Source organism: Thamnophis elegans, chromosome 14, assembly GCF_009769535.1.
Source record: "Thamnophis elegans isolate rThaEle1 chromosome 14, rThaEle1.pri, whole genome shotgun sequence".
Classification (NCBI taxonomy): Eukaryota; Metazoa; Chordata; class Lepidosauria; order Squamata; family Colubridae; genus Thamnophis; species Thamnophis elegans.
The window spans coordinates 24,263,939-24,278,773 of NC_045554.1; the positions used below are offsets into that span (position 1 = coordinate 24,263,939).

Here is a 14,835-nt window from a genome sequence, read left to right on the forward strand (position 1 = left end):
AAAGCCATTACTGCTAACTCCAAGTCCTTCTGTTGCTGGCTGCTACGTGCTGTAGAGTTAAGTGGAGGATCTAAGCCAAGGGTGAGGGTACTTTGAGTCTTGCCTTATTAGCAACTGCAGCAGTAGTTAATATGCACTGTAAACACACCAGCCAGATGTGATAATAGAGAATTGCTAGCTAAGAACATAAGAGGCATGGCTGTCTCCATTGCTCACCACTCGCTTAGCCAGAAAACAGCCCTCCATGGAGGCAGGACTTTTAAGAGCACAGCCCCACAATCAGCCCTGCTGGAACTGGTGGAAAAACTCCCCGAATAAGAGGTGCGAGGATTTACACCTCCCTTTACATTTTGCATTGTTCTATCTCATAGGAAAGATAAAACATACCAGCACATTTGTTTTATAGATAGCATTTTCTTTTGCTTATTCCTTCCCATTATCTGGATCAGCTTCTAAATCCATCTATTAGATTAGATTAGATTAACAGAGTTGGAAGGAACCATATAGGTCATCTAGTCCAACCCCCCGCCCAAGCAGGAGACCCTACACTATTTTTGACAGATAGCAGTCTAATCTCTTCTTGAAAGCTTCCAGTGATGAAGCTCCTATAAGAATAAGCTCCTAACTATAAGAATGACCGAATCCCTTGTAGATCAGACAGCTGTTAGCATGGATGCCAGTAAGGCAACTTTGAAGAATAAGACAACTGGCGGTAGAAACAGCAGTGGCGGTCCTTCCAGCACAAGTTTTTCAGAAATATATCTTGCATCACTGCATGTTGAACAGAATCCAGTTCGGCTGTAGTTCAGCTAATCAGCAAACTCATAATAGGGTCCACATGGCAATGCTATTTTCCAAGCCACTTTGACAATCAAGGAAGACTTTCTGGAAAGCAAGAGATGAGGGAGAATGCCAAGGAGCCCAAATCTCAAGCAACGTACTGTAATTTTCAAATCTAAAAAGGTTCTATTTGTAATATTGCTTTGATTAACGGAAATGCTGAAGCACTTAAATCCTGGCAGTTCAATTCAAATACACGGAGGGCCCATGGAGCCAGTATAAACATTTCTGAGATGCTGCATTCTGTTCATAGTGCTGCTTAAAAGGGACAGCATCCCAAATCCTTGGGCATTTGTTTCAATGACTCCTGCTGAGTTGCATGAAACATTCCAAAAGAAACTGTACAATTCATTTTCCTCAGTAAGAACTGCCATAGTCTTAACAGATTAACAGAGTTGGAAGGGACCTTGTAGATCATCTAGTTCAACCCACCCCCCACCCAAGCAGGAGAGCCAATCTCTTTTTGAAAGCCTCCAGGGATGAAGCTCCCATACCTTCCGAAGGCAACGTCTGCTCCATGGGTTGATGGCTCTCACTGTCAGAAAATTCCTCCTTATTTCCAGGTTGAATCTCTCCTTGTTCAGTTTCTATCCATTATTCCTTGTCTGGACCTTCAGGGGCTTTGGAGAATAGCTTGAACCCCTCCTCTCTGTGGCAGCCCCTCAAATGTTGCAAGATGCTAATCTATCTCCCCTGGTCCTTCTCTTCCCTAGACTAGCCGTGCCCAGTTCCTGCAACCGTTCATCCTATGTTTTAGCCTCCAGTCCCCTCATCATCCTGGTTGCTCTTCTATGTACACTTTCTAGAGTGTCAATGTTTTTTTTTTACAGTATGGTGACCAAAACTGGATGCAGTACTCTAGAGGTGGTCCTACTAAGGCTCACTAAGCCTTGTTACAACTGTGTCTTGGATGCTTAAATTCTTTCTTAGATATCTCAAATCATAATAGCAAAAGGAGCATTAAAGTGGAGCAGATATTGATCACCTCCCAAGAACGCTGAGAAGCCCAGAGAAAGGTTGGTCACTCAAGACCTGCTGCTTCATACTAAAAAATGCACTTGCATTTCCCTGTCATTTGGATAGAATGGGACACCCCCTTATTTCTGCAAATCTAGAAACAAAACCGAAGAAGCACATTTCTCCTGACCATCCAAAACACATTACTAAAGACATTTATAGTTTCTGGCATAATTTGGCTCAGTGGTTCCTCATCAAAGATTCCTATTTCCCAAGTGGAATAAAGGCTCATATCCTGGCATATGTGAATAATTTAATATGCTGTGCTGCAATAGAGCCTTTTAATTTATTTTATTTATGCTGCTTTACTTTTTGCTACTAATGGTTTGAATTCAGAATGTTTCAAGTTTCAACATTCTCCTGTTTGAAACAGGAGGCTTCGACTATGCTGAAAGTCTTTTAAGCTTAGAAAGCTGTTTTGAATTCAGTTGAAACGCATTTCATGTGGTTGAGGCAGCCAGTTATAAACGCTACGTGTCTAGGATCAGATACTTTTCTGTGCCTCTACTAGAAATTATCACAGTGGAGTATTACTATCTTGTATACAGCTGCCATTATACCTGAGATACTATTTGGTTTGTGGCTTTTTTTTAAAGAGGTTTAAGTCATTCATGGAAAGCTTTTGCTCTAAAGGACAGCTATGCATTTTTGAAGTAACAATAAAAGAATAAATATATATTGCAGTTATAGAGGTACTTACGGTAGTAATTGCAATGGGAATTTCTATCATTAAGGATGTGATAGTAAACTGTGGCTGTATCGCTTAGTGACAGCAATCCCTGCAATCCTGTTGCTATTGCAAGAGCCCTAGTGGTGCAGTGGTTGGAATGCAGTATTGCAGGCTGACTGTTCACTGCCAGGAGTTCGATCCCGACTTGTTCAAGGTTGACTCAGCCTTCCATCCTTCTGAGGTGGGTAAAATGAGGGCCCAGATTGTTGGAGATGATATGCTGACTCTGCAAACTGCTTAGAGGGGACTGGGAAGCACTGTGAAGCAGTACATAACTCTAGGTGCTATTGCTATTAGCGGAATCCCCTGCTTAGGCAAGGCAACTTGTTGCCAGCTTCCCACAACCAAAATCAGTGGGGAAGTAAGCAAGAAGTTGTAAATCCCAGGCAGGAAGGCAGGCAGGCAGGCAGATAAGTAGCTGGGAAGAGGCAAGAGGTACAGCATAGGTCAGGTGTGAGGGGCTATGCAAGAGGTCAGAAGAATGCCAGGGGAGACATGAGGGTGAATATGCGGGGCTGTGCAGGACCAGTGCAGAAGGGCTGGAGGAGACGAACTTCAGCGTCTTGCGAATTTCCCTGCAGTTTTCTGCAGGGGACCCTTCTGGATTGACTTTCTGGGGAGGTGATCATGTGATTGCAATGTGCTGCAACCTGCGGTAAGCATGAATTTGTTGTGAAACTCTCACATCACGTGACCGCAGCTGCAGGGGTGCTGGGATGGCCAGAATTCGTAGGGTCACTCAGAACCATAATTCGTTCAGCGCCATCCTACCCATAACTCTTTCCAACTCATCCTCTTATCCACTCATTTGGCTAAGGCAGTGATGGGGAACCTTTTTCGTCTCGGGTGCCAAAAGCACGCGGGCGCTATCGCACGTCCATGTCCACCCCCATAATTTAATGCTCCCCCGCTGTGCTGCCTGTACATGCGCGCATGAACCCCCTGCTGCCCTGTGCATGCATGCACAGCTTTCTTGGACCCTGGGGAAGGCAAAAATGGAGGCCCTCCGGAGGCCAGAAACGGCCTGTCTTCCGACTTCCAATGGACCCGGTAGGTCCGTTTTTCGCCCCCTCCAGAGGTTTTCAAGAACCCTGGGGAGGGTGAAAAACAGCCCAACACACAAACCAAAAGTTCCGGAATGGACTTCCGGGTTGCCTGTTGGGCCATTTGTCTCCCTCCAGAGGCTTCAGGAGATTTCCCTGAAGCCTCCAGAGGGCAAAAAACGGCCCAACATGCAAAGCGGAAGTCCGTTCCCGAGCTTCCAGTTTGTGTGTTGGGTGATTTTTTGCCCTCCGGAGACTTCAAGCCTCTGGAGGGAGAAAAGCAGTCCAAAATCAAGTCCGAAAATCAGCTGTTCAGGGCACCCATGCCTCGTGTGCCCTCAGAAATGGCTCCGCGTGCCACCATCACCATCATGGAGCTAAGGGATTAAACAAGCCCAGGTCCTTGTTCCCTGTGGAAAACCCTGCTAAATCAACGTTCTCTAGCTGGCCTCCTCCAGAGTTCAGGGCTTCAGCTTTAAGGATTGCCAGCCAACTTGCTGCTTTCCCAATTCAGCTGAAGGATGCCTGGTCGAGCAGGCGGTCTCAGAGGTGGGTCCTTACTAGAGAAGGTTTCAAGGGCTGCACACTCCTTCTTCTGACTTGGGGTGTTTCACTCCCACCCATTCCAATAACTGCAACAGAGCACCAGGTTAAGGGAAACCCACTGATTGGAAAGCATCATGGAAGCTGGCTTGGCCAGGAAGGGCTCAGCAGGAAGCAACACAGACCTGCGCATGGCAAGTGTGACCTTTCTGAGCTGCAGGAGCACTTGGCTGGAACTGGGCACTAGGCACAGTGCTTTCCAGATTGCCCATGCCTCTTGTTGGGAAGTTTGCTGCAGCCTTTTCGAGGCAGCGATGCTAATGCCCAAAGCGATCCTAAGCTCATGCGGAAGCACCCCTTTCAAAACGTACGTCCAGAAAGCTCACCATGTCCACAGAATGCACTGAACCAGGGGTGTCAAACTCAATTTCATTGAGGGCTACATTGGGGTTGTGTTTTACCTCGGGGGGGGGGGGGAAGTGAGTGTGGTCAGGGTGGGCATGGCCAGCTTGACATCACTCATCGAGGCTCCATTTTTGGCCGTGACAGCCTCCTGTAGCCCTGTGCCAGTGAACACAGAGCCCGGGAGGAGTTGTGTGGCCTCCCGAGCTCCATTTTCAGTGGGAGAGGAACATGGGTTGGTCCTTCGCTGTTTCCAGGGCGCGCCTGCAGGCCAGATCTCAGCACCCAGAGGGCCGGATGCAGCCTGCGGGCCAGTGGTGGGTTCCGGAACCCATTGCAACTGGTACGATGCAACAGGGCCACGCGCCCACCACATGCACACGTGCTTACCGCCCGCAACTCTCCAGCTCCTAGGCGGAGCCTTTAGCAGGCGTCGTATGCTCCGTGTGCATAAGCCCAATCGGCTCAAATACAGGTAAGGAGGGCGGGTGGGTCCTCCAGAGCACCGTACTGGAACAGTACCTGGTGCTCCCAGCAGGCCCTGGTATGCCTGTGCCAGGGCATACTGGTCATATCCTACCACTGCCGCGGGCCTTGAGTTTGATCCCCCTGCACTAAACCAAACCACATGTCACCTGAATCCAGAGACAGAGCAGTACAAACAGTTCCCAGTCAAGGGCATCTCTAGTATGGAACAACACTAATTAAACTATGAGCTGTGTGGTTGTGGACAACATCTCGATTTTTCAACCCCGGTTGACCCCAGCTCCCCGTCTTGAAAAAAATCAAAGAATTCACTACTGCTACAAAAGTGGGCACCCCGTTATAACCTTTTAATGTGAAACATTATATTCAGTATATACATAATGACCTAGAATTAACTATCAGTAATTAATTTAATTCTATTTTAATCTGGTTTTTATCCTGGCTCCATCTCTTTTCTGCAAAAGAGCCTGTGGTGCAACGCTCTAATATAAAATGCATCCCATAGTCTGGAAAACACTGTGTTTCCTAGCACAGCATGCTAGCCAAACAACTGTGGTTTATTGAACAAACCATGGTTGAGCAAGCAATAACTACCGTATTTTTCGGAGTATAAGACGCACCTTTTCCCCCCAAAAAGAGGGTGAAAATCTGGATGTATCTTATACATATAGCATTTTTAGCCCCCTTTGCAAAAATGGCCATGCATAGTGCTCCTGGAGGCTGGGGAAGGTAAAAATGAGTGAAAAACAGGCTGGGTTTTTTTTTGCTCTTTTTTGCCCCCATCCGACCCCTCAGGAGCACTCTACAAGTCTCCTAAAGGCTATGCATGCAATTGTTTTTGACAAAAACAGGCCCATTTTCTTGAAAAACGGGCCATTTTGGAGAGGTCTGCAGAGTGCAAATTTTTTTAAAAAAATTTGCCTCTTCAAAATCTTGGTGCGTCTTATACTCCAGTGCGTCTTATACTCCGAAAAATACGGTAAGCATGGTGCCACCCTCTGACATGAGTTTGAAAATGGCAAACTCTTTTCACAATTCCTACAGTGGTCTGCTTAGCCAGAGAGGACAAGAGAAGACAGAAACGTCAATTAATGAATGAAAATTAAAAAACAAAAAACAGATTACAGGTTTCTTGCCTGTCTTACCTTAAAATCCTCCGGGAGCAGCAGCTTTGAAGTTCTTAAGAAGCTCAAGATGTATCTGAATATTTCACCATCTCGATCAATGAAATAGTGTTGTTTTAAACTGTCCAAGACAATCGGCTCTGTGCCATTAAAGAGGCGGCTTATTCTGGGGAGGCAGAGGAGGGAGAAAAGGAAGAGAGTTGGCAAAAAGGAGCAGAAGGCTGGGGGGGGGGGGGAACAGAAAGGCAGCACATCCTTTCTAAGGTCCTAGTGAGCTTTCCTTAACGTCACCTAGTCCAGTCGTGGGTTTCAATTTACTTTGCTACCGGTTCGCTCGTGCACTGGGTAGGTCAGCAGAGCCTCCCACTGCCGCCACTACTGGTTTGCCCTATCCAGGATGAACTGGCAGAAACCCTCTTCTGACCTAGACTCTTTTCCAGGGCAGGAGGCTGCAGAAATTAAGTCTGTCCTGCAGAGTCATCCACACACATCCCAAAGAGTCAAGTCACATTGTCATGAATATGACCAAGAACCACGAACTGATGAAGGTCACAGAACTGGCTGGATGAGGAAGAGAAGATGCCCAGATGACTCTAGAAAGTAGGCTCCAAAGGAGTCATTCTACAGCAGAGGTCCCCAAACTTGGCAACTTTAAGACTTGTGGACTTCAACTCCCAGCTGGCTGGGGATTTCTGGGAGTTCAAGTCCACAAGTCTTAAAGTTGCCAAGTTTGGAGACCTCTGTTCTACAGCATCCATCTCTTCTTTCCCTCCCTGCAAAAGAAAATTCCGAGGAGAGGCTCAGATTCAGGAGGACCCAACCACTGTTTGAACAACACAACCTGGCAGCCCTGAAGAGGCTCCCAAAATTCCTCTGGGAGCCAAGGACGCTCTACCAGGGTTTGGAAGGGTGTGGACCAAAGCTAGCCGGAGTTGGGACTGCAACCTGATTGGACCATGTGATGGACATGTGACCTGGGGGAGAGGCAAGAACTTTGGGTTTTGATTTGGGTGGGGAAAACCCTGGGTCCTTCAGAGTTGGCTTTTCATCCGCTGTGCCAATACGACATCCCAAATAAAATTATGCTTTGGGGAAACTCTGGGCCTCGGAGTTTTGATTGCTTTGGGGTTGTTACTTGGAACCCTGACACAACCTACTGACTCCTCAGCAGAAACATGGCCGCAACAGGGGTGCAGGACAGGGGTGAAATCCAGCAGGTTCTGGAGAACCAGTAGTGGAAATTTTGAGTAGTTCAGAGAACCGGCAAATGCTACCTCTGGCTGGCCCCAGAGTGGGGTGGGAATAGAGATTTTGCAGTATCTTCCCCCTACCAGGCCTACCAAGCCCCACCCACCAAGCCACACCATGCCCACCAAGCCACACCCATAGAACCAGTAGTAAAAAATTAGAATTTCATCACTGGTCCAGGATGAGGGCAGGCAAGGTGTCCTGTGCTCATCACAGGCAGCCGTGGGACCTGGCAAGTCAGTCCTGCAGGGAGAAAGGGGGCACAAGGGGAATCTTCCCTAACCAGCTTCTGTTCTTGGCTCAGGAACCACAGTTTATGAAACTGAAGACATGGCATCCATACCAGGCATTTGGGGGATTGCTTCCCTCTCTTTTAAAAATTTCCAGCCACATGTCTCATCTTTTTTTTGGGGGGGGAACTGTGTGATTCAATCTCTTGTGGGGGCCCCATTTCCCATCTGGGTTTTTGGTTTTTTTTTTTGCAAATGCAGCCTACTTAAAAAGCAAAACCCCCAAACGGCTCCTTGTCAGAACAAGCCACACGTTTCATTCTCCTGTCGTCTGACTGCCACATATCTCCAACCTTTTAAAAGTCTCCTATGGCCGACTTTTCTCGCTGGCAGAAAGCACCTCTTCCCACTCCTTCTTCCCCCTTTTTCCTTCTCTGCCTCTCTCCGGAAGCAGCGAGCGGCCCCCAGGCATCTGGGTGCAGTTTTTGACTCAACACAGGTAGTTTGGGGACAGGCTGCTGCCTCCCTCCTCCCCGGATGGCCCAGATCGAAGCCTCCTTTTGATGTTGCCTTGTCTTCCCACTTCATGTATAATTTTCTTTCCACTATCGGTCCTTAATCTGGAGTTTCCAGTTCTTTCTAATTTAGTAATCATCCACAGATTTCATTAATATACCTTCCATCTTGACTCTCCTCTGGGTTAATTATAGAGATATTTAATATTGCGGAACACCCTGCTCCCTGCTGAACGCCAGAGAAAGGCTCTGCTTCCCCACTCAGTGGCCAACTCTCCCTCCTACTCCTGGTTGCAGCCCATCAGCCACCGAATCGCTGGGGTTGGAGTTAATTGGAAAACCGTCTTAGTAAGCCACAGTGTGTTGGTTACCTTGCCCCATAGCCACTAATTATGCCAGGGTTCCCAAAAGGAGCAGGGAGGTTTGGGTGGCAATCCGTTGCCTGCTACGGCATCCTGGCCAAACCTTGCCTGGATCCAAATCCTTGAGCCACCCTGTGCTCTGCAAGGGTTGGCTTGTGTCAACAGGGGACACACCCACTTCTTTGAACACCCTGGGAATCCTGGTAATGTGGGGTTGCCAACACAGACCAACAGGTTTTAGAGAAAACGATGATACCATCAAGGCTGAAGGTGTTATCTGTGAGAACCAGGGAATTTTCCTGCAGCAACCGAGCCGGTTATGTGCAGTAATGAGGACCTTGTCGGGTTTTGAGAGCTTTCAGATGATCTAGAGATCAGAGAAGAAAGCCTTGAGCCAAAGCTGGTTGCAAGAATATTCTTTGCCTGCCCCCCTCCCTCCCCCTCAATCTGCCCCCAGCATTGCTCAAGAGTAAACTCCGAGATTGGGAATAGCTCCTGTGCTCTGTTATTCTGGATCAGTATTAGCAGGGCAACAATGTTTACAATGCAATTATTTAGATAGCATTCGGAACAGTTCACGGCAAAATAAATCTAACCAGCAGATGATCTTCACCAGGAATACTTGTATGTCTAAAACCTCTTCTTGCTTGCTTACATTTGCCTATTTGCCTTTTATTTTTTATTTTTTGGCAAGCAGAAGAAAGTCCTTCTATTTGAACTCAAGGCCACCTGAAGACTCCTAAATCACAGGATTAATAAGAGAGGAGCGTTACTTTATCATGTTTAATGTTGCTGGTTTTATATATAGATGAATCAAATCCCGTTTTTGTCCTGACCTCACCCATTATTTTCTGCAATGGAGCCTTCAACCCAGTGGTGAGTTTCTAAAAATTTTAGAACCTCTTCAGTAGGTGTGGTCTGCTTTGTGGGAGTGGCTTGCCGGCCATGTGACCAGGTAGGAGTGGCTTGCCAGCCATGTGACTGGGTGGGAGTGGCCAACTTATAAAATGTGGTAATACTCACTTAACAACGCTCTTACTTAGCAACCAAAATGTTGGCTCAGAAACTCTGGCATTTGAAGCACACAAGTCTTAAAGCTGTCAAGTTACAAGACCCTTGCACCCCTAACCCTTTAGTAAAAAAAACCCAGGGGTGTTCAAACTTGACAGCTTTAAGACTTGTGGACTTCAACTCCCAGAATTCCTCCTCTCGCTCTTCATCTTGATGATGTGCGGACGGGCGTGGGGTGGTGGAGCTGGAACTGGTTCTAAACGGCCCTGTAGATTTGTGGAACCTCTTCTATAGAAGAGGTTAGAACTGAAAGGAACCCACCCCTGCTTCAACCTGTTGTAAAATCAGTGCAGCTTTCAATATGGGAAAGCCCCCCCCCCGCCCCCAAGTGTCAGAACCTCCAGGGTTACAAAAATGCTTTGTGCAACGAAGGATTAAAGTCCTCTCTGCTATAAGCCCATGACTGATACTGGACTGGATCTGCTTTCAGCTCGTCTTGATTCAAAGCAGAATTAATCTGCAGCAGGATAAAGTGATAAGGTTTGTCCTCAATTTTAAAAGGAATTAATTTAGCAATGCAGCAACACTAACAAGAACACTGGTAGTGCTAATGAATGTCGTTTGCTGGTGCTCACAGGAAGATTTTCCTTTCCTACTAAGGTTCTGGTCGCCACCTCTCTCTTTTGCCACTTTTTCATAGGGGAAAAAAAGCAAGGAAATGATTGGTCCATTAATGGGAGAAAATGGCAAGAAGATGACAAGCAACAAGGAGAAAGCAGAACTGCTTAACTCTTTTTTTGCATTTTTACACAAAAGGAAAAAACAGTTCAACCTATCAAAAACAGTACCGTAAAAAACAAATTAGGAATACAAGTTAAAATAGGCAAGAAAATGGTGAGCACCTGTCCACCCTAGATAAGTTCAAATCACCAGAAGAAGATGGATTTGATTATCATTTCAGGAAAAGATAATCAAGCAATGAATCAGCGAACACTTAGAGGCAAACTAAGTCATAACTATGAGCAAACATGAGTTTGTCAAAAACAGATAATGCCAGACAGATCTTATTGCATTCTTTGACAAAGTGACAAAATTAGTGGACTAGAGGAATCCTGTGGATATAATTTATTTGGACTTCAGTAAGGCATTTGATAAAGTAGACCACAACCTACTACATGATAAGATGGATTTGTAACTGGTTGACCAACTGCACTCAACGTGTAGTCCTCAATGAAACTGCATCTACATGGAGGAAGGTATGCAGTGGGGTACCCCAAGGCTCTGTCTTAGGCCCAGGACTCTTCAATATCTTTCATCAATGATTTGGATGAGGGGATAGATCAAATTTGCAGATGACACCAAGTTGGCAGGAATAGCCAACAGTGCAGAAGATGGGCTTAAGATACAGAAGGAACTTGATAGACTTGAATATCCAACAAAATGAAATTCCACTGTGAAAACAGTAAGGTTCTACATTTAGGCAAAGAACTCCAAATGCACATAGTATAGGTGGTACTTGGCTCAATAGTAGTAACTGTGAGAGGGATCTTGGAGTCCTAGTGGACAATCTCTTAAATATGAGCCAGCCATGTGCTGCAACTTCCAAAAAAGCCAACACAGTTCTAGGCTTCATTAATAGATGGATAGAATCAAGATCACATGAAGTGTAAATACCACTTTATAATGCCTTGGTAAGATCATACTTGGAATACTGCATCTAGTTTTGGTTGCTACGAGGTAAAAAGATGCTGAGAATCTAGAAAGAGTGCAGAGAAGAGCAACAAAGATGATTAGGGGACTGGAGGCTAAAACATATAAAGAACGGTTGCTGGAACTGGGTAGGTCTACTTTGATCAAAGAAGCACTAGGGGTGACATGGTAGCAGTGTTCCAATATTTCAGGGGTTGCCACAAAGAAGAGGGGGAGTCAACCTATTCTCCAAAGCAGCTGAAGAAAGGACAAGAAACAATGGATGGAAACTGATCAAGGAGAGAAGCAACTTAGAACTAAGGAGAAATTTCCTGACAGTGAGAACAATTAAATCAGTGGAACTACTTGCCTCCAGAAGCTGTGAATGCTCCAATACTGGAAGTTTTTAAGAAGAGATTGACAGCCATCTGTCTGAAATGGTAGAGGGTTTCCTATTTATTTATTTATTTATTTATTTGTTTGTTTGTTTGTTTGTTTGTTTGTTTGTTAAATTTCTAGGCCGCCCAATCCCGGAGGACTCCGGGCGGCTTCCTGAGCAGAGAGTTGGACTAGATCTCCAAGGTCCCTTTCAACTCTTGTTATTCTGTTTCCCTCAGTCTGAGTTTTTGGCCTTCTCTGCGATGGAATTGCATTTCTGTTAAAATCCATCTCCCCAAGTCCTTTGCATTTTCGTATCTGGTCAAGAAATGGGCTGAGCCAACCACCCAAAGTGAAAAAATTTGCCCCCTACAAGGACATTTGACTGACAATTTTTAAATGCAGAGATCCAGTGTGAGTTCCACTTCTGATCTTACTTCCTTTCAAGCATGCTTGCTACAAGGCAGAAAAACATATCCCAGAGGAATTGAGTAAAACCAAATTATTATTTATGTAGCTCAGGAAGCTGCTGCTTTAGCTGCAGTAATGATTAAAACTATAACCAAAAAGGTTGAAACGGGGGGGGGGGGGAAGTGGGAAAAGAACAGGGCACTCTTCAATGAGGTGGACCCACCCCTGAAGAAGTCCTGCCTTGGACATCGGCTTCTTTGGCCCTTTTGCAACCAGATACAACCATGTTGCTTGTATCTTTCATCTTATATTCTTTTTATTTTTTTCCTAGTATGATTTGGTAGCTTATTAGTAACCTTGACTATCACTAAGTGTTGTATCTTTTTATTCTTGTGGATGTATTTTATTCTCCTTATGTACACTGAGAGCACATGCACCAAATTCCTTGTGTGTCCAAGCATACTTGGCCATTAAAGAATTCTATTTATTCTATGTAGACAATACTGCAGAATAATATGAGAGAATTAGTGGAAATGCCTATCCTCATTACATGGAGTATAGAGGCCACCCACACCCACCACACCCTTGTCTGTGACAACCTTCAAGTACTGGAAGACAGTTATTATGCCCCCCCTTCTCTTTTTGATAGGCTACATGTAGTTAGCTCACAGTACACACAGAAGCATTGGCCGTTTTTAAAACAGAGAAGGCCACTGGTGCCAAAGAGGCCTGTGGGAAATGAGGTGTTCAAAGGAGGATCTCTGTACCTAAAGAATTAAAGAAGGATCCTCCTGGCCGTGGAAGGGAGGGAAGCAATGTTTGCTGCCTTGGATGATGCTGTGGGACTTCCTCCCTTCCATTGGGGACATGGAGAACAGCTGGAAAACCCCTCATTTCTGGTGCTGCTCTGAATGACTCTTCTCCATGTGTCCCAACTAACTTTCCCATTCAAAGACTTGTGCTACTAACAGAAGTACACACACACCCCCAAATTAAAATATTTCCTCCACCCTGCCTTGAATAGCAATGGCACTTAAGACTAATATACCGCTTCGCAGTGCCTTTACAGCCCTCTCTAAGCGGTTTACAGAGTCAGCCAATGGCCCTCAACAATCTAGGTCCTCATTTGACCCACCTTGGGAGGACAGAAGTCTGAGTCAACCTTGAGCCTGGTGAGATTCGAACTGCCAAATTGCAGGCAGCTGGCAGTCAGTAGAAGTTGCCTGCAGTGCTGCACACTAGCCACTAGTTAGAAAATGCCAGTTTCTCGAGCCATAGGGAAAGTCCTTGCAGAGTCCTTGAAATGGGGGTTTGTCAGGGAGAAAAGGATTATTTAGGGGTGAGGCAAAAAGCTTTTGCTTGGAAACTAATCTGCGGAGAATGAAAAATAAGAGCTGGAGAAGAATTCCCAGTTTCCCTCATGGCATCAGTCCCAAGACCATGTTTGTCCACCCAGAAGAACTAATCCCTTGCCTCCCACCATGCACTAGCTGCAGTGGGGACACCCAGCCTTGGACTTTGTCTTCCTGAGATCCAAGGAAGCAACCTGGCTCCCACCTTAAAGTGAGCTTAACCCTCTGAAAATAAGTAAGAGGATTGGAAACTCTGCTGCCTTCCTTCCCAACCAGCTCAGCTTCCTTGCCCAGGTACCGGGAGGGGGCTGGCCTAGGAAAAGTGTCTGGGAAATTCTCTTTTAATTGGGTCCAAAGATTCCATTTATAGACCTCCAAGAGCTCAGATAGTGTCCTAATCAGTCTGAGGTCAGTTTGGGAAAGATGTTCTCTTGCTAGCATCCCCCCTCCCCAACTAGGCTTCCCTTTTGACATCAAAATGTCACTTAATGGAAGGTGATGCCATTTCACTCCTCTGCCTCTGGGTTGAGGACCTGCAAGTCCCTTGCCCAGCTTAGATGTATAGCCCACCTTTTCCCAGGGGGCTTCTCTTAGGAATCTTCCTTCACTCAATCCCCACAACATGCAAGGGAGGCTGGGCTGAGAGAAAGAGCCTGGCCCACACTTAACTTCCATATTTGACAATGGCCCACCTCTTCCCTGTTCCATCTTCTATTTATTCTGCAACTCCTCACTTCCTTCAGGTCCTGGCTCTCCCACTTCTCTGGAATCACTTGGAACAGGGGTATCCAAACTTGGGAACTTTAAGACTTGTGGACTTCAACTCCCAGAATTCAGGTCTTAAAGTTCCCAGGTTTGGACACCTCTGACTTAGAGCAAACTGGTTTGGCAATGTCCACTCTTGACCATAAGACTCATCTACATCAGTGGTGGGATTCAAACATTTTTGCTACCTGTTCTGTAGGCGTGGGTTGGTGGGTGTGGGTTGGTGGGCGTGGCAGGGGAAGGAAACTGTAAAATCCCCATTCCCTCCCGATCAGCTGGGACTCAGGAGGCAGAGAATAGATGGGGGCAGGGCCAGTCAGAGATGATATTTGCTGGTTCTCCAAAGTACTCAAAATGTCCGCTACCGGTTCTCCAGAACCTGTCAGAACCTGCTGAATCCCACCTCTGATCTACATGTCCTCACTCAACCGCAATCAATTTGTGCACCTTCAGAACAATGTTCCTCAAAGTTCCATTCACCTGCAGGGAAGATTTGGGCCAGCATTGGATATAGAGGCAGAGGAGTTAGAAGAATCTTACATAAAAATAGCTCTCACGCCTGCCAAGTCCTTAATAACATTCATTAAAGGAATTTGCATTTGAGAGAAAAAAGTATTTGGAAGAAAATGCCCCAACTGAAATATGAACCTCCACTAGGATAGATTTGGGATTGAGGTGGCCGAGGGATG

At 46.0% G+C, this 14,835-nt stretch overlaps 1 protein-coding gene across 7 annotated transcripts in view; it reads right to left on the minus strand.

The window, feature by feature from the left end:
* Positions 1-14,835, minus strand: part of KCTD15 (potassium channel tetramerization domain containing 15) — a 70,769-nt gene that overhangs the window by 23,031 nt on the left and 32,903 nt on the right. For all 7 annotated transcript variants that reach the window (XM_032230927.1, XM_032230925.1, XM_032230929.1 and 4 more), the window contains exon 3: positions 6,207-6,351. In XM_032230927.1, coding sequence (XP_032086818.1) covers positions 6,207-6,351 — 145 coding nt within the window. The remainder of the gene's footprint in view (positions 1-6,206; positions 6,352-14,835) is intronic.